Below are 27,407 nucleotides of genomic sequence, written 5' to 3' on the forward strand. Positions count from 1 at the left end.
ATATTCTTACAATAAAATATAACACTTAAATATTAAATTATCAAAAATTACATTACAATATACTGAAAAAAGTTGCAGCGTATTTTGTTATGTTTTATATCATGATACTTTAGCTATTAAAGTCTATCTTACATCAAGTAATTTGATTAAATTTGATTTTATTTACTCAAGGTTTTATTCGAGCGACCATTAAGAATTACCATGATGGATTATCTACTTTAAATACTCAGCAAATTAATCGTGTACAACAAATCTATCAGAGAATTATTGCTGTTTCAAAACGGATTGAACCTATATTGGCAAATAACTCTATGGCATACAACACAATTGGTAAAATAGTACAAGGGTCACTTCCAGTACCGAAACGATTGGTTAAGCTGAATTTTACTAAACTTTACAATGTCAGCAGTGACGAAATTTTATCTCCAAAATCGGGCTATATGAATATTTCAGATTGGTGTATAGGAAATATCATAGGCTCAAAAGCTCTCCATGTAGCACCGTGCACAATTAGTGGTAAGTTCTTGATTTTATTATAGATTCAATATTACAAATTCAATACTACTGTAGTTACGTTATATATACGTGACATATATAACGTATTTTTGCGGTTTGTTGATTTTAATTCTTAATTTTATTGTAGATTCAATGTTATAAATTCAACACAGATATAGTTACATTATACATAGATAAAATATTTTGGCCGTTTGTTGAATTTTATTTTTGATTTTACTACAGATTCAATATTATAAGTTCAATACAGATAGAGTTACATTATACATGCGTGACATATTTTTGCCATTTATTGATTTTCGTTGATGTATGCCATTACTTGCAACCTGTATATATATACAATCCAAATTCAATTGGTTTTTTTCCATTGCTGAAAGATACTTGCTGGACAGGCATTACCAACTACCATGGAGGTTATTATGGAATCACACATCAATTGATAACTATTCTCAATGGCCAGCGATTGAATTGCACAGAGAAAATGAATAAATTAGCTAAAAACTTAGGAGGAATTCAAAAAGTAAAAGAAGTACTATGTACTCAAATTTATTATCAAATGCAGAAAGAATTAAAGAAAGGATTGAAGAATATCCAGATGCAGGATCTATTTCTAGAACAAATTTTTGTATGTGGAGGCTGGATTGGCTATCAACAATTTCTGAAAGCACAATATTTATCGATGATGTTAAAATGGCAAACTAAAGCAGGCTGCTTTATACCATATTATGGTCCATTTATTAGTTTGCACCCCAAATTCAATAAAAAGTATGTTGCTACTATATTAAAATAGCTAATACTATCACACTAGCCATAAATTATATCGAATTAAAGTAGGGATGATTACTATAAATTTTCAATCATAAGAACTAACATATGTCAAGTATTAAAAACTTATAACGAGTCCTTTATTATATAATGTTGCATAGTTATACTCGAGATAGCAGCCAATATTCTTCTGCAACTGATGAACTACGAACAAATCTGATTACACCAGGTAAAATTAGACTAGGAAAATTACAGCTTTTTCTCTTTAACTATTGATATGTAACGCGTTTAAATTAGTATTATCTATGAAAATTTCTGTAGAATTGAATTGCGAGTTTTGTAATTAAATTTTCATGATATTATAGCTTTTGTTTAGATTTACTATAGTTATTATTTGTGCTATTTAACTGATTTGCTTAGCATATCAGCACGCTGGCCATTTTAAATAATACTAGATCTTGTATAACATCCTTCAACCCCACTAAATAGAGTATATTATGAATTAGGCAGGCATATCGCTAGTAATTGCATATGATCATTTAGTATTAATATTAGGAGCCATAAATTTTATATTGTTAGCACAATATGCTATAGAAAGATATCTTAAATTAGTATTGTAAATGATTATGTTTCTTCCTTTCAAAAATTCTAGATGGTTGTTATGAACATAGAACTTCAGTAGCTTTGATTGATGTATCGATATATTTATATTGGAATTCGCATAAAAAGCAATCATTGCATTTATCAACTATGACTACATTGACATCGACAAGATACAAGTAGTAGGAGGCTATTTCTAGCATTTACTGTATTTGGAATCATTGCAATTGGATTAGCGGTCATTATGGTCTTCGTTATTATTTTAACCATGTACTATATATGCCCCTTTCGTGGTAAAGCCTATCCTTATCATAAACTTAACTATGAAGAATAAAATTTACTAGTGGCAAGGGAAATTAAGGCTGTAATTAATAAGTATTAGCTTCTCATATATCGATCGTGGTTCACTGTAGTTAATGAAATTGAATATATAGAAAAGGATGCAATTTACCGGATTCAGTTATTATCATTTTCTATATCAAGACCTTTTACATGTATTATTGACAAGGATAATTAATTCTAAAACTAATTTTGTAATTGCTATACATAAATATGACTCTCTATTCAAGGTATATTTAAACCTGTTTAAATTGTTACGATACGGATTAATTTGTACCAAAACGAAATAAATTTAAATGTGAAGAATAGCTGGCACAATTAATTACTTTTAAAACTTTTGGATATGAATTAAGTTATAAGACTTTAATTTCTTACATATAATATGTTAAATATTATCCTATTGGATTGATGTTACACTTTCAACCACTAATATGGAGATAGGAATAGCACTTATTCATTTGAAACAATTCTATTTCTCACTAAATAACAATATCGTCAGACCGTATTTAATTGACATTTTATTTATGTACTGTAGCGCAAGATATCTAATGTTTATATCGTTTCCATCGATTTACACTTACTTAAATGTTTACCTATAATCTAACTGTCAGTCAATATTATCTATTTAATTAAGCAGCATGCAATACTTTATCAAGGCAGTTGGAATAGCGATGTTTATTCATAGTAATCTAAGTAGTCTATTTATTAAAGCCTTCCCTTGACAATTTGTCCTTCTATGACATTGATATCATGTCCAATAAATTAATCCTTTTAAGCGAAGAGATTTTCTTTCGCAATCATGAGTGATTGCGAGGGTTTATTGATAGTTATGATACTGGATAACTCCGTAAATAGCAATTATTAATACGAGTAAAACTTTTTCTTCTTTAGCCAGTTTGGTAAGCCAATATGAAGTATGTACAATTGATTTATATATCAATTCTAAATGACAAATTAAATACTTATAGTAGGATAGAACCTGATGGCTCATGGTAAAAGGACGTGTGATTCATAAAATAGACTTTTCGAATTTGTAATTGAACCGTATCTTATGGTCGATATTTGATCGATTACCAAGTACAGCTGAAAGTTGCGCCAGCATTTTACACTAGAATGGAATAATTCAACTGGTGCCAATAAAATCATTCAAGGATTAGGCTTGATATCGATGATAATTAATCGACGTTAAAAAGTACTTGAATTATTTATTAATATCACGTGAACATGCTATTAATATTAGCTAATGAATAGTTACAAATAAAATTGATATAAGAAGAATAAAAGCTGGAACAGAATTGTTGGTTTAACAATTGAAGAATTACTTATAGGGAGAATAAAAGTTTTAGGGTATTATTCGTGATTGAATACGTTAATTAAAATAAGATGCCCTTCGGCTAATTCTTCATTAATAAAATCTTTATGAATAGTTTTCATTCAGTATAAAGTAGAAGACTAATTGTTATCCTATATACCGATTATAATACTGTCTTACTTTTGTATGTCTTCAATAATTAGATCAAAAGCTCGTTACAATTATCTGAATATCAATTTATCTAGCACGATAGTTATTCCATCTACGACCCATTTCGATTAACTTTTGATCAACACCACCTGTCGATAGTTAGCTTTCCTGGTACATCATCTTCTGCTAAAATGTACCTATAGCAATAAAATACTTTAAATAGCTTGATGTGTCTATGGAGTACATAATACACTCATAGTTTTATGATCTTATAGTTTACAGTTCGATAGTGTAAGTTACAGCTACCAACGTTGTTGGATCGTTCTCACATTCCGTAAACTTCCAAAGATAGCCAACTCCTACGGAAGGTATGGTGTCGTATCTTGGTAGATTAGACTTTTACATGATTAATTAGATATGCATCTTAATATTATCTAAAAACTTCAATTTCATTTATTAGTAATAATTCATACAAAGTAACTTGAAACTTGTATTCTCCCCAAAATTAGATGAATATCAAGAAATCAACAACGATAATTGGCATAAATTTACTTTTTTTGCTGTTTTTGGCTGTTCATATCGCTAACACAGACGCTGCAACTTTTGTAAAAAGTTATCATTATCCTATTCCAGCTAATGATCAAATAATTAAATCATTAGAAGGATTGATTTACTACTACGAGAAACATTATCAATCCATCATATTTGACGCGTATTATGGACTCATCAGAAGCGAAGGTATTATTTCAATCTTTAAATTGATAGTTATCTAGCTAGTAGCACGGATCTGGCAAACAAATGTATGAAAATTGAAGGTGTTTTAAATTATAATGACGAAAAGTTTACTCTTTCTAACGATCCTACGTAATATTATATAGTTAATTACTGCTATATATTTATTAAGATTAACACAGGAATTGATATTTTGACCCTCAATTAAATAATTTTAATAACTTGTCGATATCAAATCAATTTAGTACTGGTATATGATTGTAGTAAATACGTTTAGTTATATTGTTAGTCGTAAACATCGTAAACACTTTGCAAGTAAACTATTATCAAGACGATTGTAATCGTAGTCTCCATGGAATTAGAGTACAGTTTCAAATCCATAGTGAGTGGTTTAGAAAACTAACATCAAGCTAAAATGGTAGAAAATCGTAAATCCATAGGGATTATTTATGTAAATTTACCTTAGACTAAGTCATACCTCCTTTATTTAGGCTACTAAAAGTGGTAAAAGCATATAATGTAAGTTTTACAGTGTCAGTTTTCGTATGGTTTTAAGTTAGAATCATTAACGCATGTAAAATTAATCGTAACCAGCTTACCGTAATATAACTAAATCAGCAAAAAATTACTTACTGCGTGAAACGTTGTTCTAAATTTTCTCGCTTTTCTTAGTAGTTAACATGTAAAGGATTGCATTATCAGCTACCGAATACAGAGACACTAATGAATAATAATTAAAATGATTAGTAACTCAGTGAATTTTGCAAGAAAATTTCTATGATAGATGAAAGACAGCTGACTTAACGCTGACTCCAATGGTATATAAACGATATTGAAGATAAATCGTTATCATCTAGCTTGTAATGAAATTAGTCACCGATATACTCTTATTCAAGACTAAGAGGGCCATAAAGTCCTGAAATATAACTGCATCAGTTTTAAAATACACTTTAGAGCAATATAATTGAATCACCTTCGCTCATTCATACTAACTAAAATGGATAAAAATCATTTCTGACTATTACTGTACAGTATCCTTGTTATACGTGTATTAAAATAATTCATTTGGATTTTGCACATAATGCGTATTCGCAAAAGTTAGATTTTTATTGATTAAGCGTTTATGAAAATACAGTATACAGTATCACTGGTTCGCCATAATCCTTCTTCAATAGTACTTTTATCGTGTATAGTCGAAAATGTTATCTATCGCCAAATCTTTAACAAATAAACTAAAATATTTATTTAAATTTTGTGATAATACAGCATGAACTATACAGAAGATATACAGGCACTGATTATATAATTGTAGTTACTCAATGATGAATGATGGCACAGGAAACTTCTGCATAAAGTATGGGTGTAATCCAGTAGTACTATTAAATTATTGTAAAAAATTGCCATAGACATCCCAAATTGTTCTACCGAACTCCGTACGATAATCATCTTTCATTAAATTATTACTCTACCTATTTTTGGTTCATTTATGATAGTTATTTACTGTTAATACTCATTTCGATTGGACAGAATCATGGACTACTAGATTTATCCATGATGTGTCTAGTTAGGTAGTCCATGACAGAACCATCCAGAATTCCTAATGCATCATTGGTAAAATTACAAATTTCAAATTTTTACTGGTACATATTTATAGTATTTCAGCAAAGCGATCAACGTATATGGGATCGATTGGCATCGTTCTTAGCATTCGTTAAGAATCATTTAGAAACAATCACCAAAGATGATAAAAATTTGTTACCAGTTTACGAAATTACCCCATGTTTCCGTATTTCGTTAACATCTTTCATTTCACTTGATCCTCTTGTAAGAGATGTGTATTAACTAGTTATAATTTAGATATAGTATAACAGTTTCAAAAGCCTTCAGTAAAGGTCAATTTTCATCCTACTTTTTGTAATATAAGTATAAGCTCGTATATTGAAATTTAAAATCTTACTATGCTCGATTTAACCTTAAGAATTCTGTTTATTCTTCCTTAAAACATGGAACACCTTGAACAAAATTTTAAATCATCATAAAATATTTTATTTTTGAAGATTTTATACTAGCTACCATTAAGGATTATCGTAATGGAGTGTCAACGTTAAATCCTCAACAAATTAACCGTGTGGAGCGAATTTATAACAGGATCGTGGCTGTATCAAAACGAATTAAACCAATATTAGCAAATAATTCCACTCCGTATTCTAGTCTTCAAAAAATCGTACAGAAACCAGTTCCGGTAGCTAAACAACTGGTTAAGCTAGATTTTACTGAACTCTATAATGTCAGCAGCGATGAAACGTTATCCGAATTTTCGGGTTATATGAACATTTCAGATATATGTATAATGTCCATTATAGGCTCGAAAAAGGTCCATCTGCCCGTATGCACGATAAGTGGTAAATTTTTGATATCATTTGTAAATTAAACATAGCTGTAGACACCTACATAAAATAATCTTACATTTCTTCTACTTCTTGTCAGCTTTGAAATAAGCGTAAATAAAAACAGTTTAATTAAACTTTACGTAAATCTAAACTCAAATTGATTTTCATTGATGAAGATACTTGCTGGGCAGGGATTACCAACTATCACAGTGGCTATTATAGTATCACTCATCAATTGCTAACAATTTTCCATGGCCAACAATTGAACTGTACCGATAAATTGAACAAATTAGCTAAAAATTCAGGAGGAATTCAAAGAGTGAAACAAATATTATGCACTCAGGTTTATCATCAAATGCAAAAGGAATTAAAGAAAGGCCTAAAAAATATCCAGATACAGGATCTGTTTTTAGAACAAATTTTCGTATGTGGAGGTTTGGGTGGTTACGAGCAATTTTTAAAACCACAATATTTATCGATGATTTTAAAATGGCAAACGAAAGACGGATGTTTTACTCCATATTATGGTCCATTCGTCAGTTTACATCCTAAATTTATCGTAAAGTATGCCATTATTAGGGTGATAGTATTTAAATTAATATTTAAATTAGCATAGATCATATCAGCTTTGATAAGTACTAAATCCGACTTTCTGCGTAAAGTGATGTAAATTTTCTTTCTTGTAAACTAATACATGTTGACTATTGCAATATCGTGATAAAGAATCATCCATTATACTTCTTTTTCATAGTCGCACTAGAAATGCTGGCCATTATTTATCGTCATCCCATCAATTACGGACAAACCTGATTACACCAGGTAGAAATTTGTTGCTATTAATCATTGAACTAGATCTCGATACGAAATATAGAAAGATGATGTGAACCTTTAGTCAATTTGTGTTATTTAGCTTACTGAATCAAAGATATACCTGCTAACTGTATTATTTAAGTCTCTTACTTAATCATATGCCGTCATGATAATAATTATTTAATAATATATTAGCAACTGTTATTTAATCCTCATTCTAATAGGTAAGCTACCTGTGAGCAATATCGAGTTAGTATAGTTTGTCACAAGTAATTAGGTCTCGATATAGTATGATGAGGTGAATCCTTTTGTCAGTTTGAGTTATTTAGGTTACTGAATCAAAGATATTGTAGCTCTTAACTACATTATTTAACTTTTTACTTAATCTATCGTCACAATAGTTATTTGACGTCATATTAGCAAATATTATTTAGTATTCAGTTCTAGCAGATAGGTTACGTATGATTAATATTGAGTTCGTGTAGTTTTGTCTCTAGTAATTTTATATTACTCAATAGGAACTGAAGAGACAGATAACACATTATGCCGCATTAAAAAATACTATTCAATCTTAAATTCTAATGGCTATATTGAAATATACTGAATTAGTAGAGTTTATTACAAGTAATTTTATATACTTATAGTGCATTAGAAGCAATAGCATACTTTATACTTTTAATTTAATGTGGTATGGTCTAAAATGATATTCTAGATTACCATAGCAATTTCTCTGCTTATTTTTTTTACAAAAATCGTAGATGGTTGCTATCAGCATAGAACTTCAATAGCGTTTGGCTTAATATCAGTATATTTATACTGGAATTCTCTTAGCAATCAATCGCCTCATTTATTAACAACGACAATGTTAACGAATGCAAGTCCGAAGTGGGTGTCTGTGTCTATTACTATACATATAATTGATAGCATTGCTATTGGATTTGGCCTTGTTGTAATAATGATCATAATTTCAACAGTAATAATGTATTTCCTTTTCTCTCGCCATCGACGAAGACATGTTTATCGAAAACTTAGTACTAACGAATAACTATTACAACTAAGGGGGGAAGTAAAGGAATCTTTGAATATTAGTTTGTCGCATCTTGATCATGATTCAATATCATTAACGATAATCTATATTCCATGTGTAAAATGACACAATTTATCGAATTATGCCTATGGTGACTATAATTGTGTATCTATGTGCTAGTTACATGTAATGACAATGAGCAAAAAGGAAAAATTAATTTATATATATATATATGTATCGTTTTGGATAAATCTACGTCATATTTTTACATAAATTACGATAAATTAAAGTCACATTTTGATTACATTTTCTAATGTAAACCGTATCCAAGTATAATTTTAGATGTTATGGTACAATTCAATCATTCCTTATTAAAATTAAAATATTAAGCGACATATCGTTAAATTAATATCACATTCCCATTTGTTTTTTCGATTTCCTTTTTCCCTTGTAATATATAAGCGCTGGTTAGTAAATGATAAATACAGCTATAAATTGCATTAAAATATCTTTTGTTATCTTGTGAATAAGATATATGTCAATACTTTCTTAATCGATTGATATTTACTAATACATAATTATTTAACGCATATACCGGGTATAACTATATAAACAGAAGATAACGTCGATGCTGTTTGGGCTTTATTCTGATTAATTATAAGTTAATGGTATAAATCTTAATAATGAGGAAGCTAAAAATAAGACTAAACAGCTGAAATAACGTTATTTAAGATATAGTAATATATACTGTGATTCAATTATTTATCCTCTGATTATGAAAACGTAATGTATTTTAGACACAATAATTAAGTATTTTCATTCACTGTCGTTTCAATTTGCTAAAGTCTTGTAGATGATAATGATATTTGTTACTTTAATAAACTGATATCATTCTTAAAAATACCTCTCTTATTATACGGGTAGTATAAAATCAGCTTGTTACTTTATTATAACTGCAAAAGTAGACATAACTGAAGGAAAGTGCTTGTGCATCATATTCCTAATAGATTGTCTTTGAGTTATTTTAAACTCAGATTTATTTATTATAGTACACTAAATATAATTCATTAAATATGATTCAAATAATATTAGCTCTATACTATATCTTATATGTTCACTTTTACGTATACGTATCATGAAATTATTTTCTATTATAGCATATGCTATTAAACTTATATTTTATACAATTTAAAGCAGTTAAGATCAATAGTATTGAAGGTATGCTAGTTAAAATTATTATTACGAAAGTAATTTGTCCATAGAAGTCACACAAACTCTACTTGATTCAATGATAATAGATTCGCTACAATCGACTTTCAGACAGCTAAAGTAAATGATGATGTTAGATATTCATTTGTTATTTGGGACTAATAGCATCCATAGATGAATCTTTTAATAAAAATTTAATATCGTCTGCCTAAATAGAATAATGCAAAAACTATTATGCTAAGTAAATTATATTTATTTACAAAACAATTATACACGAATATAATTTATGAATATATTCTTGATATGAAAAGATATTGCCTTTATGAAAATTCATAGATGTTATTTTACAAATTCTACCACTTGATTCACATTAATCAAGTTAGCAATTGTAATCTCATGCCTAAATGATTTAGAGTTTACTTACTAATACAATCAAATTGCGAAATAACGAGGAATTATAATACATTTTAAGTATAGCTAATACCTTAAATACCTGGCAGGCTTTCTAAATTCTATTACAATTAGATTCGCCAAGAATTTGAGTACTGATGAGAAAATGCATGCTAGAGATCCTAAGAAGAGCAAAAGATAGACTATCACATATTAATAAACTACACTAAGTCATTTAACTTCAAAAATATGGATATTAAGAAAAAAAGAACATTTAAAATCTCACTGGTGTCTTTTACTCCTCTTCTCCTTGCCTTACCTATTTTTTCGGTTGCAGTAAGTAATACTATCACCAGCAGCTCTTACTCTCCTCCAACTTATAATCAAATGATGCATGCCTTAGAAAATTTACTTCAATACTATGAAAGGAATGCTGAACATATTATCGTAGATGCCTACTATGGATTAAAAGTTACAACCGGTAAGTAGGATTTGTAACTACTGTACTGTACTTCAATCACTGTTTGTATCGTAATCAGCAAAGAGAAAATATGAAAAAGCTTCATATCGAAAAATGCTTGATAATATCGATGGACGCCATGACCTTTAACTATACCCTAAGCTGTGACAAAGTGTTAACTCTAAGTATAATACTTTATATCCATGTGTTTAACAATTTAACTATTACACATTATTGCATGTTTAGGATACTTACATGACCGTTATGTCGTTCATCTAGTTTTTGATATTCTGTAAAAGCTTGAGATAACTGTAACTGATCATTGCATCTTAACACCTTGCTACGATGTTTGACGATAACATTGACGTCGTAATGGGGCTAGCTTAAAATTGTCATCTATAGTCATTATTTAGACAACTTTACTGCATTTCTCGCACTTAAATTCTAAAAGGTATCATTACCTGCAAGCCGATTTAATATTATTGTACTTATATGAGAATTGCAAGCATTTTAATATTTAACCAATAATCATTTAGAAGGGCTATAAGAATCTCTTAACGTATAAAATGTAATCTTGTAATAGCTAATGATACTTTTATTGTCTATTCATCAATCCGACATGTAGCATTAATCCAACAGACTATTCACAGCTATGAGAATGGAAAATCGAAACTGGAAGAGAAACAAATTGATCGTCTTAAACAAATTTATCAAGATGCCCTCCGAATTTCAAAGCGAATCGAAGAAACATCAGGGCGTAATTCTTCAGCATATATGAAGCATAGTAAAATGCTACATACATCTTTCCCATTCCCTGAACGATTAGCCAAGTTAGAGTTGGTCAAAGATACTCCTAATAATAGTGGCAATAGTTCCATAGATTTTATTAAAATATCTGATCAGTGCTTGTGGGATATGATGGGTGGAGGACTACGTCATCCACCAGTTTGTACAATTAACGGTAAGTCATTTATTGGGCGTAATAATATTTTACTATACCTATTGAGTCAATTTAGTTCGCAATTTCAAAATGCTCGTACGACTCTATAGTCTATCTATGCTATACTAATATATCTACGTATAAAAGATTAATTGAAACGAAGTAACCGAATTTACTGCTCTGTTACACACTGTTAAAGATTCTTGCTGGCGTGGACTGACGGATTTTAGTACAGAGGGCTACATAATAACTCATCAATTTTTATTAATATTTGTTGGTGAGCAATTTAACTGTACTGAGAAAATGAATCAACTCAGCCAAAATTTAGGTGGAATTGAAAAAGTAAAACAGGCTCTGTGTACTCGTATTTACTATCAAATGACGAAAGCTTTAGAAAAAGGTTTAGTTACTGGAAAGATGCAAGATTTATTCATAGAGCAGATCTATATCTGTGGAGGTACTGGTGGCTACCAGCAGTTCCTTCGTCCTGAATTTTTATCTATGATCCTAAAATGGCGAACCAAAGATGGATGTTTCTCGCCCTACCATGGACAATATATTAGTTTACACCCCAAATTGGCTAGGAAGTAGGTTATCTATTAGCCATAAATTATGAAACAATAGTATCTAAAAAATAGCATTGCTATTCTAGTATTGGTTTACGGAGAACTCTTTAATAAATTAAAATCCTATTAAAAATTGAAATGTAACATTTGCTAACGATGCATAACTTGCATTTCTTCTACCAAAAGTAGCGGTGGCATAAGTGACATCTATCATCTTAGGAAAACCCGAAAGCTACTAGCTAATCTAATTTCACCAGGTAATACAGATACAGCTTTATCATTTATTATCCGCCTATATGAAGTGGCGATCTAAAAATGAATTTTTTACTATTAATTCGTTATTCTATTTACACCATATCGTTATTAGTCAGTCTTTTAATTATATAATTACATAAGTACTACATAGGTTACAATGTGACTGATTCGATAATTATCAATAACTAAGGGTAAAATGTATTTCTATTAAACAGCGAATACTAGTATTTATCTTTCATTTAGTAGTATCTAACCTTTGAAACCTATGCTTCCATTTAATTATAGATGGATGCCATGAACATATGACGGCTTTAGCAATGATTGATATCGCTCTATATTTACGTTGGCTTTCGTTCCGGGAGCAATTACTAACAACCACTTTTACTTCAGTTACAGACGTGAGCAAATCTATTTCAGTAACAAGCATAAGCAAATCTGCTTCTTTATCACCAGGCATTGTAGCTGGTATCGTTATTACCATTGTAGTCATTGCTGTCATTATTTCACTACTATTCGTTTACTTTGCTAATCCTTTCCATCGCGAAAGACAAGGCTATCGAGTTATCAGTTCAAGATAGCTTAAGTTCAGTTATTAATAATACTACTGAAGGTAAGACATTGTGTCTAGCTAGCTTCGTTATATGAACACCTTCATTAAAATAGCAATTTCAATAAAATTGTATTTAAATGTGTGTATGAGCGAGTACCAATCGAAGGAATAGAGCAACATTTAGACTGTCGTATAGCCTAGATTCGCAAAGACTATGTAGATCGTACAAATATTCGCTGTCACCATGGCGTAAGAGTTTATGAATAAAGTGATCAACGTAAGAAAATCTGAACAGAAAAAATTAATAGTCCTTGATTGTTAAATTGATGATAGTTAGGGTGGCAAATGCTTGAGTTTATATGCAATCCCTATAAATGCGGTCTTTAACATAAACTTTATTCTACCCTATCACAATTCGTGTTCTATTTGCAGTTCAGTGCGGATACTTAACAAATTATTAACATGATAGCATAGCTGCATTAAAAAAGAGTTTCATTATTTGTCTTGAATTAGTTGCTACAAGTTTAAGGGTTATCGTACGAAAATTATAGATTCTGTCCTATTAAAAACTTAGCATTAGGAGTATATGGTAGCATAAGAGTAACAAGTACGAAGCCCTATTATACCGTTCTTCTTATAACGATAGTAGATTGATTATACTAAACTTGCTATCGTATCTAAGAAAAAAATCGAGTTAGATTGAATCCATCACCTGTCGATATCGATAATGGTATATAATCTGTAGTATAGTTGAGAATACTGTAGATGCATGGGTTAATGAGATTCTGTTAATAGACTGTTACTTGTATCTAGATGAATTGTGTTAATAGTTCAGTTCAAAATTGGTCATTTCTAGCAAATATTAAAGACAGTAGAAAGAATAATATGAAGAATACAACGGTGTATATAGTAAAAGTTGATGATAATGGCAATGAAGTAAAATATAATCCTGCAATTTGAAGCTTTGAAGACAGTCATAATTACCTTTCTCTGATGTCATACATGTTGAAATATGCAGCCATATCTAAGCCACATATTGCTACAATCTACCAATTGCAATATCTACTCATATAGTAGTAAGACCATGGTTAAGTCTTCAGATAGACTTAATGCAGCAATACGGAACTGAACTGCTACATGGTTTATAAATTTTATTGCAATTTATAAAGAGACGTATACTATAATACAGCAAAAAAATATGTTTAAAAGTAGTTCTGACATTATGAGCTTCAATCATTGGGTACAACAGTGGAGTATTGACAAATTATGGTAAAGTAAGTACCGACATTATCCTATTCTTGTATTCTATGTAGTAAACTCTCATAAATATAGTCTAGTTGTTAAACTGATGACTTACTGTTGCTGATGAAAGCTAATATGGTTAATACTATGTAGATATAAAAGCATTATATATTACGCTTAGATAGTATACGATAAACCTTACGATAAGCTATACATTCTTACATAATAATCTATTCTTTAGCTATTTATATTAGTAAGTAGGACTAATGGTTCAGCATCCGTGCTTACAATTATACAAATGTAGTCAACTTGCATTAGTGTAAACCTGTGTCAATAAGTATGAGACTGGTCCTGAAAATTAGAATTATCGTTTTAGCTATAGCTAATTCGGTACGTTAAATAGCAACATAGAAACTACTGAAATCTTTAGCTGATTATTCATGAATCGAAAATTTTTGACCTTTCTTTATATTTTTAGTATTATAGAAAAGTAGAAATAATACATAGTAATTGATCCTCGACGAACATTACTGTATTTACTTGAATCAATTAACGGTATTAGGTAAATTGGATATACTACCTTAATGTATAATTAGTACATACAATTAAATTGATCACTTTATGAATAATTTACTTACATACTAGTTCCTTCAGCCGTGTAATTAATATCCGGCAATTTCTTTATACCTATTCAATATAAAAAAATGAGTGATGATAGTATTGCATGGGCTATTTAAATGGTAGCCTTTATTGAGATCAATGCTGTACTAAATGGTATTTAAAACACGGTACAGTATTACTCTAAGGGTTGATTATAAATTTCGAATATTAAATCTGGAAATAGATACACATCATGGATTAGATCGTGACAAAATTTGTAAAGGGAGTAGATTTTATGATATCCTTTATCTTCTCGTAAACTCATCAGAGGAATTTAGTAACGAAGAAGCTCTTTAGGTTGAAAGAAAGGAGTAGTCGGGATAGTATAGGGAAACATTTACTTTAGCGATCGGAAGATTAATAGTACACACAAATAATACTTTGCACTCTATCATTATACGTTAGAGTAAAAGTGGAAAACTATTGTCGTTAATTAAGTTTATCAAGTGGTCAAGATTCGTAGCAGCTGTATACATAGATTACAATGCATGAGATTGAGAGGATAATTTAACACCCTGAAGCATATAATTTTACTACAACAGTTTCAAGACAGATACAGTATAGCCGCAATGGTGTTCCACTCATCACAAATACTTCCAATTAACGTTCGACAGCTTCCAATTTAATATAGCTCAATCTAATACACAGATGTAATTAAGAAGCATTCTATTTTTAAATGCTGTGCAACGGTTCCTATGCATTTTTTTGTTTTGAAAGCCAAGGGCATAAATTATTAGATTTAGTCTATTTTTAGCAAAGAATATATTGTATTCAACTCTATAAAGAACAGAATTACTAATGCATTCATTCTTTATGTGCCAGGTTTAATAATTAATTTTCGTAGCAATATAGGTGGTATTGATATGGATGTTGCATAATTTCTGGACGGATTGGTTACGGTACAATTTAATGTGTGTACATATATTAAGTTAAATCGTTATTCTTCAAAAGCTTTCTTAGCTATTTAACTACATTAGAAGCGATTTAATTAGCTAAAATGGTAAGAGCGTTTAAACTTTTTCCCGATTTCGTTCTTATATTAACTTTACTTATTAGGCAAAATCAATGTGCTCACATCGATTATGATCGAATGATTTACGCCATCGAAGGTCTGGCTGACTATTACAGCGCAATCAAGCAAGAGATAATCATTGATAGTACCTTGTCATTTCATTTTACTAAAGGTAAGATCCTAGTAATATACAAAAGGCGAATCCGAGAGATAATTTAAGTTCAAACTCTGAACTGGCTAAATTTTCACAAGATCACGACAGTTAATGATAGAGAAAATATGTATAAAAATGATTCGATTAACGTTGGTAGAATTGTGTTTGCTGTTAGAATGTTCCTGTATTCTGTTATTTTATTGTCGAATACAGATTAGGTTACCATTTTTAGATTAACTGACTTCAATTTACCTCGTAGAATGCAAAATGTCCTTTGACAAGTCTTTTATTAGTCTAAATAAAATTCCCTTACTGAATTATTATTAGCTTGCTTGCCTCCTAAATCTTTTTGTAGATAGCGACTATACGTTATGAAATAGATAAACTATTGTAATATAAGATAGAAATATAGGTATTATGTTAGTGAATGTCACATAGGATGTTGCTTTAATTTATACTATAAAATTGTCATCAAATTTGCTAGGGTACTTAAGAACCATTTTAGAAGATGCATCTAGAAATGAATCGTTATTAAGTCATAATCAATTGGATCGTGTGACAAAATTATACGATAGGTTTAGAGGATTGATAGAAGATACTGCACCCACTATCAGCCAAAAACACTACCAGTATAAATTTCTGATACCGCTTTACGTTAGAAATTTTAAAGTCCCACGAAAATTACGAAAGCTTAATCACACCTATGTACAGCAAAGCCAAGAACATTCAGTGTCTCGTCATTATTCCAATCAATGCTTATGGGAGATAGTTGGATCCTGGCCATATTATAGACGACCATGTAATTTATCAGGTGATTCTTGACCGTACTAATCTTAAATTGGTTACGAAAGTCTGTAAGCTTATGAAAGCAATTTACCATTATCTAAAAAGGATTGGACTATGTTAAAAATGCAATATAATGTTCCCAATCAATAGCATGCAACATGCCCATACTTGTGCTATGTTCTCGATTTATTTATTTTTATGTGTTGCATCATGGTTACATACGTATACTGTACGTATAGTTGTATACTGTATCTGGTTCTTATAGACGTATAGTTCATATAAATTATGACAACTAAGTAATAGTTCTATTTGATTCTTTGATTTGTTCCAGATATTTGCGTCAAGTTTATTTCTCAGTTACACAGCAACAATTATATAATTACACATCAAGTATTGGCATTATCATTTGGTCGCCAATTCCACTGTCAACATCAGATTGCCCCCTTATCTTCAGCTTTTGGCAGTGTTGGTAATCTAGAGGCTATTCTATGCTCAAGAGTACATAAAGAAATGTACAGCTCTCTGTATAAAGGCCTAACTAATTTAAAATTACAAGATTTATTCACTGAACAGGTCGATGTATGTGGCTCTTTAGAATTTTTCGAAGATTTTATTAATGAAACATACGTTGACATGGTGTTAGAGTGGCAAACAACTCAAGGCTGCTATATGCAATATAATGGAACTTACACATCCATATTTCCTAATGAGAGGTACTATTATCTTTTTGTATTGCTAAATTTATTTTGAATTATAAATGGTAACTGCTACTGGTATATAATTAAGACGAAAATCTCCATCAACTTTAAAGTAGAGAAGTAAGGTATCCTATTTCGTAATAGTCCAGTCTTTCGAAGAATTGATATTGACAACAAATGCCGTTCTATCAGCATAATTATCTACGGTTGGCGACTAGTTTACTGTTCTATTAATATGGCAGATATTTTATTTTATATTACTTACATTTGAACATTATATATTGAGAGAGCACAGTGCCATCGATGTGGTTATGTTAACAGTAGCTTAATCATTTAATGATAAAAAGTTAGAAAAGTGGTAACATAATGAATTGATATAGTTACTTGATCTTCTTTACATGATTTAACTGAATCCTAGTAACGGCACCAAGTTAGCGCCATACTATTCACGAAGCAAACGAAGCGATAGCACTGGAACAGGTATTTGAAAGTAAAGTACTTGCGTCATTTAAAGTTTAAATGGATTTTAGCTAATGTGATATTATTACTTACAGTTACTCAGAAATATCGTCATCCGTTACATCATAATTCTTCACTTAGAATAGTAAAATTTATAAGCTTTCCGCAATAGAAATTAATTGAATGCCTAACTTTCTATTACAAAAGGTATATTATTGACTCGAATTTCGATTGTTTTATTTAAGATGGTTGTCATCAGCATATCTCCTCTACAGCTACTGTGTTGATTGTTGCTCATTTGCGTTGGTTAACTTTAAAGGGTGAACATAGTCAAGCAAGTGGAGCCAGTGGAAAATTAGTACCAAATTACATTCTGGCAGTGGTATTAATAATAATTATGGCTTCTGGTGTAGGAAGTGTCATCTTTTTATATATCAAACGAACAATTAAGAGGAGGCACTATCATCTGGTTAAGCAACAAGAATGAAATTACTTTTAACGTATAGGAAGGAATAAACGGCAATACATGAATAATAAATTACTGCATGACACTATGCTGCTTGAAGTTACTGAATAAGCAAAAGGGTAGTTAATGCGACGGTCATACATGTCGTTCCATGTCGAAGATAATTATTATTTTGCTGCCAATTGATAGAACAAGTATATTGTTAATCATTGTAATGTAATCATTTCACTGACACAACGTGTACCATACAGTATAATGTATATTGTCCAACAAGGAAAATTCAAAACAGGATTAGCGATTTTAGTTATCAGGTTTCATTTAGAAGATAAAGCACTACAGTAAATGGGTATTTACTTACTTGGAACGCTATGTACGTCGGGTGAGACGATAGTATCTTAGCCTATAGAATATCCATACGCGCAATATGCGATTCTGCGATGACATTGTAAGATAATTTACTAGTCTGGTTCGGATGCTGTATTGGAAGTGTTTTTAATAGGCTCGTATAATAAGACGACAAATAAATTCCCATTATGAATTAATTATGAATTAGGATATGATTTTTAATCGTCATTTCCCTGCCATGGTATGGCTCAATTACAGTGCACGTGTACTGAAACGCTATCTGTCCAGTACTTCCGCATTGGAAAGATTTACAAGTAGGAAACTCTGCCTTAATATATAAACTTGACTTCACTGTGCAGATAGGCAACATTTTTAACCCTGTGTCTAGTGTAACAATGTCATGAATCGGCTCTGATACTTAATTTCATAAGTTCTACATCTATAATTTGGAAACGTCATAATGCAATTAATGGAATTATTGAAATTGTTAACTAATTTGGAAGCAGTTGAATGCCAGTAAGTCAATGAAATAGACAAGTTTAAGCAGTTTTGTAACGACCTGTATTAGTATGATAGACACAACACCTACATATGAGGATATTACATGAAATAAAGTACAGTTGTCAGAATAGTTTCTTGTGAACGAAATACCAAAAAATGCGTTCGAAAAAGATTCGCGATTAGATAAGTTATCGATGGATGCGAGACTTGCAAGTATTAATGTAGGTAGACGCATTGATATCAAAAATGTGTAATTAGGAAAAATATCTCCCTCAGATCGTGTTAATGTCTTGGCAACATAGGATTGTATTTAAAATTGGCACTTTATCACAGTAAAGTCATGAAGAATTTCCTCTAAGAAGTCCCTGATTTATTGTCTATTCATGAGGCAGCCTTTGATGAAGTGAGTTGTAGCAAGTTAGTGATAGTTGTCCTTTTTTTTCTCTAGCGCACGTGCACCATTCTATCCGTAGTAAATATTTGAATTTGTATTTTTGTACCTTGCTTACTCAGAATAATAAAGTACAATTCATGATTTATATATAACTTGTATCGCATTTTGGGATAAAATGAATATGGTACAGAGAGTCATACTGAATAGTACTTGTATATTGCAGGTGAGGTTAATATTTTTACGTATCGTGTTTCACATTTTTCCGTGATATTGTTCTATCCGATTTTGCACAAAGCATTACTTTACCGAAGATTGAATTTGTAAATCAGATATTTCGGTGCAGTATATCAATTTATTGCGCTGTTTGGCTACTTAGGCTAGCCAAGATGATGGACGCCTAAATACACTATATGTAATTATATAATTTAATTACTCATGCAATTTGACGGTATTGCTTGGACTGTGAAATTCTATTCTTCCATGACTGAGGTAATATACACTCACTTCGATTATATTATAACTATGTTTTCATACATAGTCATAAGAAGAGTTTTATTGCCAATCAATATACCAGTCCTTTGTGGAAATGAGCCATTTTTTTATTGCAAAGAAGTACCTTGAAACAAGAGGTGATTTCTAAACAAATACCACGGGAAAAATTACAAGCTGCGGGAAAATCCACGCGTGTGCCCAAGTGAGCACACACTATGGGTTTTGATTGGGACACAATTGGTTGTTAACTGTCATTAGGGCTGTCAGAGTTTGGGCTTTCGATTTTAATCTCTTGCGTGCTTTTCAATAAATGGAATACCCCCAACAACCAGCAATGACTTTTTTTTTTATCTCCAGCGTCTGTACCGTACACAGTCGATAAGATATTCATCGATCCATAAAGGCGAAGGTACGATAAGGTAGACTACCAATGACTGCAGTATCCGTGAGAAGGGTAATTGACTGAGGACTAGAAGATGCAATTTTTACCAATGGTAACTCATGATCGTATTTGAAATGGTCCTAATTCAGTAAGCATTTCCAGCGATGACAGAATTGATAGAAGCCATCTTTCAGTCCTTGCTCAAGTTGAGCACTAGCAAATTTGTATACTACTCCTAGCAAAGAAAGCAAAATGATTTCATTGCTGTGTGCTTTCGTATGCTAGTTGAAGAGTATTTTGTAATGTTGTTATCGTCCCAATGCTGTCCGGTCAGTACGATAGCCTCGGTCATGCATAGTAAGCAATCAGTCGTAATAGCCTATCGTAGGTCAAGATCCGACGACGCTTTCAAGGTACAATACAGGCGATAATGTTTATCGTTGAAGATTGCGTTATTCTATCGACACCCACTTACTGATACCAACTGATACAGGTGAAAATCTCTATCCCAGGTACGCCCATGACAGTCCCCAATCATGCGTACAACGTCAGATACCGTCGCTATCTGACGTTTTTGTTGATCTACTGGACTGCCTTGAAAGATAGCGTCAATTGCGTCTAGCCTGAGGTGAATAAACTGACGGTATAAATACGAGCGTGATTGAAGGTGAAGGGATCCATGCTTCAAGTGCGCTATTGGTTACGCGTCGTGATTGCTCGAATTGCAAAGTGGGAAGCTTGCGTTGGGAATGGCGGATAATTATCGTAAAGTTCATAGCATTAAGCCACAACAGAAACGTAAAACACCCATGTGTGCAAGATGTAGACGACATGGAATCGAGATTCCAGTTAAAGATCATAAACCCACTTGTCCTTACAATGAATGTGATTGTGATAAGTGCAAAGAATATTTTAAAAAAAAGCGCAACTCTGACTCGTACAACTCCAATGAATTCGCTTCACACGGTAGGTCTTGATAAAACGATACAAACTATACCTTTCTTCGGAAAATGCCTTTTAATAAAATAAAAATGCAAGGTTGTTGCCTAAAGGAAATATGGTCATGATGCATGTCTTATTACAAGCTATACTTTACTGAATGCTTTGTGATACAGGTAGTGACAGTACTCTTTCAAGCTGTAGCATTTCACAAAATTAAATTGCACTTTGACTTACTTGATAGTACATTGAATTCGAACCTCCTAATTATCCTCTATTTTTGTCAATTAACTGCTGTAAATGGCTGAAATGAACTGCATAGAGGATTGTTCAGGGTTTTTTTAGTATTATATGCTATTCTACGCTTCAAAGTAGTAGGGGACGGTATCTTGGGAGAGTCATTTCATCGAATAGATTTTATTTCAGATACTGTACGTATTTGTATTTTTCACTGTATTGTGCTATACGCGTAAATTGAAATACCACGTCGTAATACGTATATACTCATTTTGTATACAGTATATGTATACAAAATTTGTACTGTTGGTATTCTGCCGGCTAAATTTCGTAGAAATTTTCGTCATATATTGTCATACATCAACAGCAGATAAACAATTAAGACGTCCCGAGCTAATCTATTATCCATAGGATTGTTGGAATTGACAATTTGGCAATACTGTACATAGGTGCTATTGTGAAATGTTCTACTAGTACTACGCGAATTAGCCTGTGATTTTTGGAAATTTACTAGTATATCTCGTCAGGTATTCAGCGGTCTGTCTAGAGAATTTCAAAACACTGATGGGAGAAATTTACTACTGTAACATCAAAGAATAGGCAAATCAATTTATGGACCTACTATTAGCTAGTAAAACATGGTAGACATTCTAGCAATTAAGTCTATCGTAATGCCCAAGTCCAACACGGTAATGCATTGTATAGGTGAAAGCTCGCTTGGCTTATTAGTTATAGCTTCCAATTTGCTAGCCAATCATACCGAAATGCTAATATAGAAAAATATTAGCGCCTATGATTGATATTATTCTGAAATGATCTTTGTTATTGCTTAGCCAAGTGAATAATAATGAGCTCTAATGAAGATCGACAATAAAGAAATTTTACGAGATACTGTCATTTTAAGCTGTTCGCGAATTGTCAGTAGTTGAGTTCCTTTTCGGTAATTTTTGTGACGTTATCACTATTTCTTTACAGTATACTGAAATATGAACAAAACATATTGAAAAATTGTTTACAAATTTTAAGAAAGCGCAAGTAAACTAAATATCAACTACAGTAATGGCGATGACAACTATTTTCATTGTCGTTCTTATGCTACATTTATTTCAAAGTGTCTTGGAAAATAAATAAGGAACTTTGCTTATCTAATGTTCAAAGTTGGGAGCGCTTAGTTATACATCTCTAAAATGTTTATGCGACTATATTCAGTTGGTAACTTGCGAATCTAGTACGTTTATAAAATAAATATTTACCTTTATATTCATAGAGGATGGAAATTTCCCAAAAGATGACGCTTGTTATTATTGGTGCGAATGGTTAGGAAAAATTTTTCCCGAAGTTCCACCAGAACGAAGAGAAGAAATCCTAATCCGATCTGGCATGGACGTAATGAAGAGTATATTGCATTTAAAAGTGAATTATTATAGGTTCCAACACCCATACAGTCAACAGCTAGCGAATCTTCCTAGTTTAATGATGAAGCACCCATATTGCAGTAACATCTGCAATTCGTTCCTTCGATCACCTCCATTTTTAGAAGCAAATGGTTCCAGCTAATCAAGCAACGACGAGTCCTTCGGTAGCCTCTCAAACGGACGCTGTTGCAGCGCTTATGTCTTTAACTAGAGTCAATATGAAAAATTTGGGTAGATAAAAACTAATTGCTTTAAATAATTTATCAGTGTTATACAGTGCGCAAATGTATAGTACTGTGGCTAAATACATTGATTGTTAGCAATTGAAAAGTAATTTTGTATGCATAATTTCCATTCAATCTCATCAACATGTTCTATGCATTGAAACCATTGCTTTATCAACTACTGTGTACTATGGGGTTCAGATACAAGTGCAGTATAATGCACAGTTAAGTTAGTTTTGCTAGTGGAAGAGCTGTATTTTCTTCGATACAGCGGATGATTTTTGCGGGAATAATTTTGAGAATCAGTTCTAGTAGGACGATAACACTTAATGACTGTACAATATGAAGTTTGTTCTGCAATTTATTATGGTGATGGAATTTTGCTAGTTTTTTTTGATTGTCAACTGTATTTGGTTATTATTTACTGAAGATGCAGTTATAATCTTTTAATGCCGCAGTTGGTTTGTTTTATTAAATATGCGATTAATTGCAACGATTGCAACATTTTGCCCCTAAAGTATGGACGTAGCAGTAGGATGCTTCAGATGGAAGTATTACTCGTCATCAGGATTGTTATCCTCTTCAGTGCTGTAATTGTATTTTAATAAGCTTTCTTGCTATTGACATAGACATATACTAAATGTTGTTGTTCAAGCCAGGCACATGTCGTGATCGCTTCGAGTCTGGATACTTACCGCTAAACACTGGCAATAGTTATCGTAATATGTTCAAGTTATTTTTTCTTCGTAAAACTAAAGACTACTTTCATTTCTAATTCATTATTATACATCACATAACAACATAGAGTACCTGTTTTTCAATTGAAATCAAAATAATGATAATAAAAAGCATGTTATTTTTTCATGCAAGCCTTCAAATGCAATGTATTCGCGGCTCTTCTTCAATCAGCACATTGGTACAGGGATCTTGATGATAAAAAGAGAAAACTGATAACAGTCCGATACCACTGCAATATAACAATGCCAATTATTTATTACACGGGCATAAGTAGTTTATCTCTTGCAAATGCACTTTACTTCCGGTTTATAAAATCAGGGCTATATTGTACTACTTTAAAAAGAGAGAGATTATTCCAGATGTCAAGCACTGGTACAGCCGAGTAAGTAGTAGGATAGAAGCATTTCAAGAGCTATTTATCGGACTTACCAAAAGTAAACTGTTTAGTGCAGTGGGACAGTCAAATTGATATGCCGCTGATCGACATGCTGTAGGATAAACTGCGATAAAACGACAATGTATCTTGGTGGCAATCCTTTCCTTCGCTGATATCATTCTACACAGGCATGTTTCTTTTCACCTAATTCAAACAACCACTATCACGGTCAGTCATTGTATCGGTCTACCTATTTAGGCGTTAGATTTTATTGCAATTTGTTAGACTGCTTGATGGCTATGGCCATCGTTCTAGGCGACATAAAAAGATATTGCCATCGGACTATTCAAATCAATTCCAGATGTCCATAGCTAGACTACACTTATATTAACTAAAGTTTGTACTGCATAGGCCTCATGCTATATACGATACAATGGAGTACTCTATGTCAATACGAGTAGTCTGCTATTCTGCTGGTCAATATGGAATTAGAATTCATCGATAGTCGCTCGTCACTGTACGATATTAGCATGGCAGACAGTATCGCCCTACCGAGCAATAAAATCCCTAAACTGTCACAAGCAATTTCTTGAAATACCTCCAGAATTTAGTGCCAATTTTGATTGATTTATACCGTTTCCACCTATTACAAATCAACTGATTTGTTTATACTATCAAAATTAGATTAAATTAGCATCAAAGACATGAAAATAAGATCAAGATCGGATTGCTAAGGATAGAAATTTATCTGCTATCGCATACCGATAAATTATTTCTAGCGCATATTTCGTTATCATGCTATCGTCTTGGCTGTGAAAACGAGAAACTTTGATACGATATAAAACTATTCTAAACTACAGTACTGGACCCATAGTGGATGAATCTGGCCAATTTTGCCGCCCTTCTTCCTGCTGCTGAAATCTCTCTAGTCTATATCGCTAGAAATGCGACGTTCGCCATTTCTTATCACACGCAACAAGAGTGTGGGACGCCCAGTATTGCCACTATACGGTTATCAATGAAGATAGGCTGTGATCGAACCAAGTAGGACGCTGCTCAAGGCTAACATGCAATTTGTCCGCGTGGAAAATTGAGAAATTTTTCTATCTTGAGTTAAGTTATTTACTTACATTTAGGTGCAGTTCGTGGTAGCAAATAAATAGAGTTATACCAATGTATTTACTCCCAATAAGGCGATATAATTATACAGTCATCATCAAAGTTGATGAATATCATTCAAATTTATCAAGCAAATTCAATCATCGACGATAAGTTTAATTTAGTTTTCAGCTTTTGCAAACCATAATCCTACAATTCGTAGTAATTCTGAATTTGAATAAATTGTATGGGTAAATGAAGTAGTGAAAGATTTGATTTCAATGGTGCTTAGATTCAGCCCTTTAAAAAATGATATTAATGGAATATAGCCGGATAACGTCATGACGGCTTTGATTTCGATGATGTTTAGTTTCAGCTCTTTGAAAAAATCATATCATTCCGTCATTTTTTAACCTATTCTAGTCAGATAGTTCATTGAATACTTTGACTTCAAGGATGCTAAGTTGCAACCCTATTAGAAAAATTACATAATCCTTTTCAGTTACCATACTTCTTAATGTAATACTTGTATAGTCCGATAACGTAATGAATGCTTACTTTTAGTCCCTAGAAGAAATCATAACATTCCTTCATTTACTAATCAAATAGAGTAGGATATAGAAGTCAATGCTTTGATTTCAATGGTGCTTATTTTTAGCTCTTCGAAAAATCACATAATCCCCTTCATTGACTCTAATTCTTATTGCAATGCCGTTGGATAACGCAATAAATGCTTAATTTACCGTCATTCTTAGCCGATGAGAATTATGGTCAGATAACGTATTGAATACTTTAACTTTCAACCATGCTAAGCTGCAGCCCATATGGAAAATTATAGTACATAATTCCTTTCACTTAATATAATTCTTAAATGTAAATATAGTCGAATAGCGCAATAAATCATTTTGATTGTAATGATGCTTAGTTTCAGGCCTTTATAAAAATCATATCATTCCTTCATTGGCCATTATTCTTATGGAATATGGCAGGATAGCATAATGATCAGTGGATCCTTTAATTTCAATAACATTTATTTTCAGCTCTTTGAAAAACCACATAATCCCTTTCATTTATTGTAATTTTTAATGTACTGTAATAGTGTAGGATAACGCAATAAATGCTTAGATTTCAATGGTGCTCAGTTTCAGCCTTTTGAAAAAAATCATATTATTTTTTCTATTTACTATAATTGTTAATCTGGAATGATCAGATACTGTAATAAGTATGTTAGCTTCAATTATTGCTCACTTTTAGCCCTGTGAAAATCATACTATCCCTTCTATTGACCATAATTTTAGTTTAAAGAGTCAGACAGAGCGAACAAGGCTTTCCTTTAAAATTACGCTAATCCCTCACTTGTTAGCTTCGGCTCTTGGAAAACTTACCTACCCAGTAATGTGCTTATTGACTGCCATTCCTAATCGAATGGGGTTAGATAGCACAACGAATCAATTTCATATAGATTTACCTTCTCTTGCACTAAATTGGAGAGTAGAGTAGAAATAGCCTCTTGCTGATAAATATGGTGATATGCGACTGCATAGTCAGTAGGATTACTTTACTACTGGACTGACGTAAATCCATGTGCTCATAGCAGACAGATAATATCATACATCTTGGCATTTCGTTCTGCGATACAACTACGACATTTCTATAATCCATTTGAATCAAGAAACAATAATCATTGGTATACCAATAAAACTACCACGATGAACAATCCAAGATACTCGATGATGTATGTGCACCGTGAAAGCAGCAGCAATAACCCGCTTCAAGGTAGG

At 31.8% G+C, this 27,407-nt stretch overlaps 4 protein-coding genes across 4 annotated transcripts in view; all 4 read left to right on the plus strand.

Moving 5' to 3' along the window:
* TRIADDRAFT_62294 (uncharacterized protein) overlaps window positions 1-2,061 on the plus strand; it is a gene marked incomplete at both ends in the record, with an annotated part of 3,700 nt that extends 1,639 nt beyond the window's left edge. Inside the window, 4 exons of the mRNA XM_002118215.1 lie at window positions 172-516; window positions 891-1,278; window positions 1,440-1,507; window positions 1,931-2,061. Of these exons, the coding sequence (XP_002118251.1) occupies window positions 172-516; window positions 891-1,278; window positions 1,440-1,507; window positions 1,931-2,061 (932 nt within the window). The remainder of the gene's footprint in view (window positions 1-171; window positions 517-890; window positions 1,279-1,439; window positions 1,508-1,930) is intronic.
* An 8,425-nt stretch (window positions 2,062-10,486) lies between these two features.
* TRIADDRAFT_62295 (uncharacterized protein) lies at window positions 10,487-12,228 on the plus strand (the record flags this gene model as incomplete). Its single annotated transcript, XM_002118216.1, has 3 exons — window positions 10,487-10,718; window positions 11,281-11,658; window positions 11,837-12,228. The coding sequence occupies 3 exons, from the start codon at window positions 10,487-10,489 to the stop codon at window positions 12,226-12,228; spliced, it is 1,002 nt and encodes a 333-aa protein (XP_002118252.1).
* A 3,679-nt stretch (window positions 12,229-15,907) lies between these two features.
* TRIADDRAFT_62296 (uncharacterized protein) lies at window positions 15,908-18,506 on the plus strand (the record flags this gene model as incomplete). Its single annotated transcript, XM_002118217.1, has 5 exons — window positions 15,908-16,094; window positions 16,561-16,887; window positions 17,194-17,575; window positions 17,979-18,040; window positions 18,265-18,506. The coding sequence occupies 5 exons, from the start codon at window positions 15,908-15,910 to the stop codon at window positions 18,504-18,506; spliced, it is 1,200 nt and encodes a 399-aa protein (XP_002118253.1).
* Window positions 18,507-21,348: 2,842 nt separating this feature from the next.
* TRIADDRAFT_62297 (uncharacterized protein) lies at window positions 21,349-23,429 on the plus strand (the record flags this gene model as incomplete). Its single annotated transcript, XM_002118218.1, has 3 exons — window positions 21,349-21,565; window positions 23,043-23,161; window positions 23,313-23,429. 3 exons carry the CDS (start codon window positions 21,349-21,351, stop codon window positions 23,427-23,429), a joined length of 453 nt encoding a protein of 150 aa, XP_002118254.1.
* Window positions 23,430-27,407: the final 3,978 nt, after the last annotated feature.

This window comes from Trichoplax adhaerens, genomic scaffold (assembly GCF_000150275.1).
Source record: "Trichoplax adhaerens TRIADscaffold_40 genomic scaffold, whole genome shotgun sequence".
In the NCBI taxonomy this organism is placed as follows: Eukaryota; Metazoa; Placozoa; class Uniplacotomia; order Trichoplacea; family Trichoplacidae; genus Trichoplax; species Trichoplax adhaerens.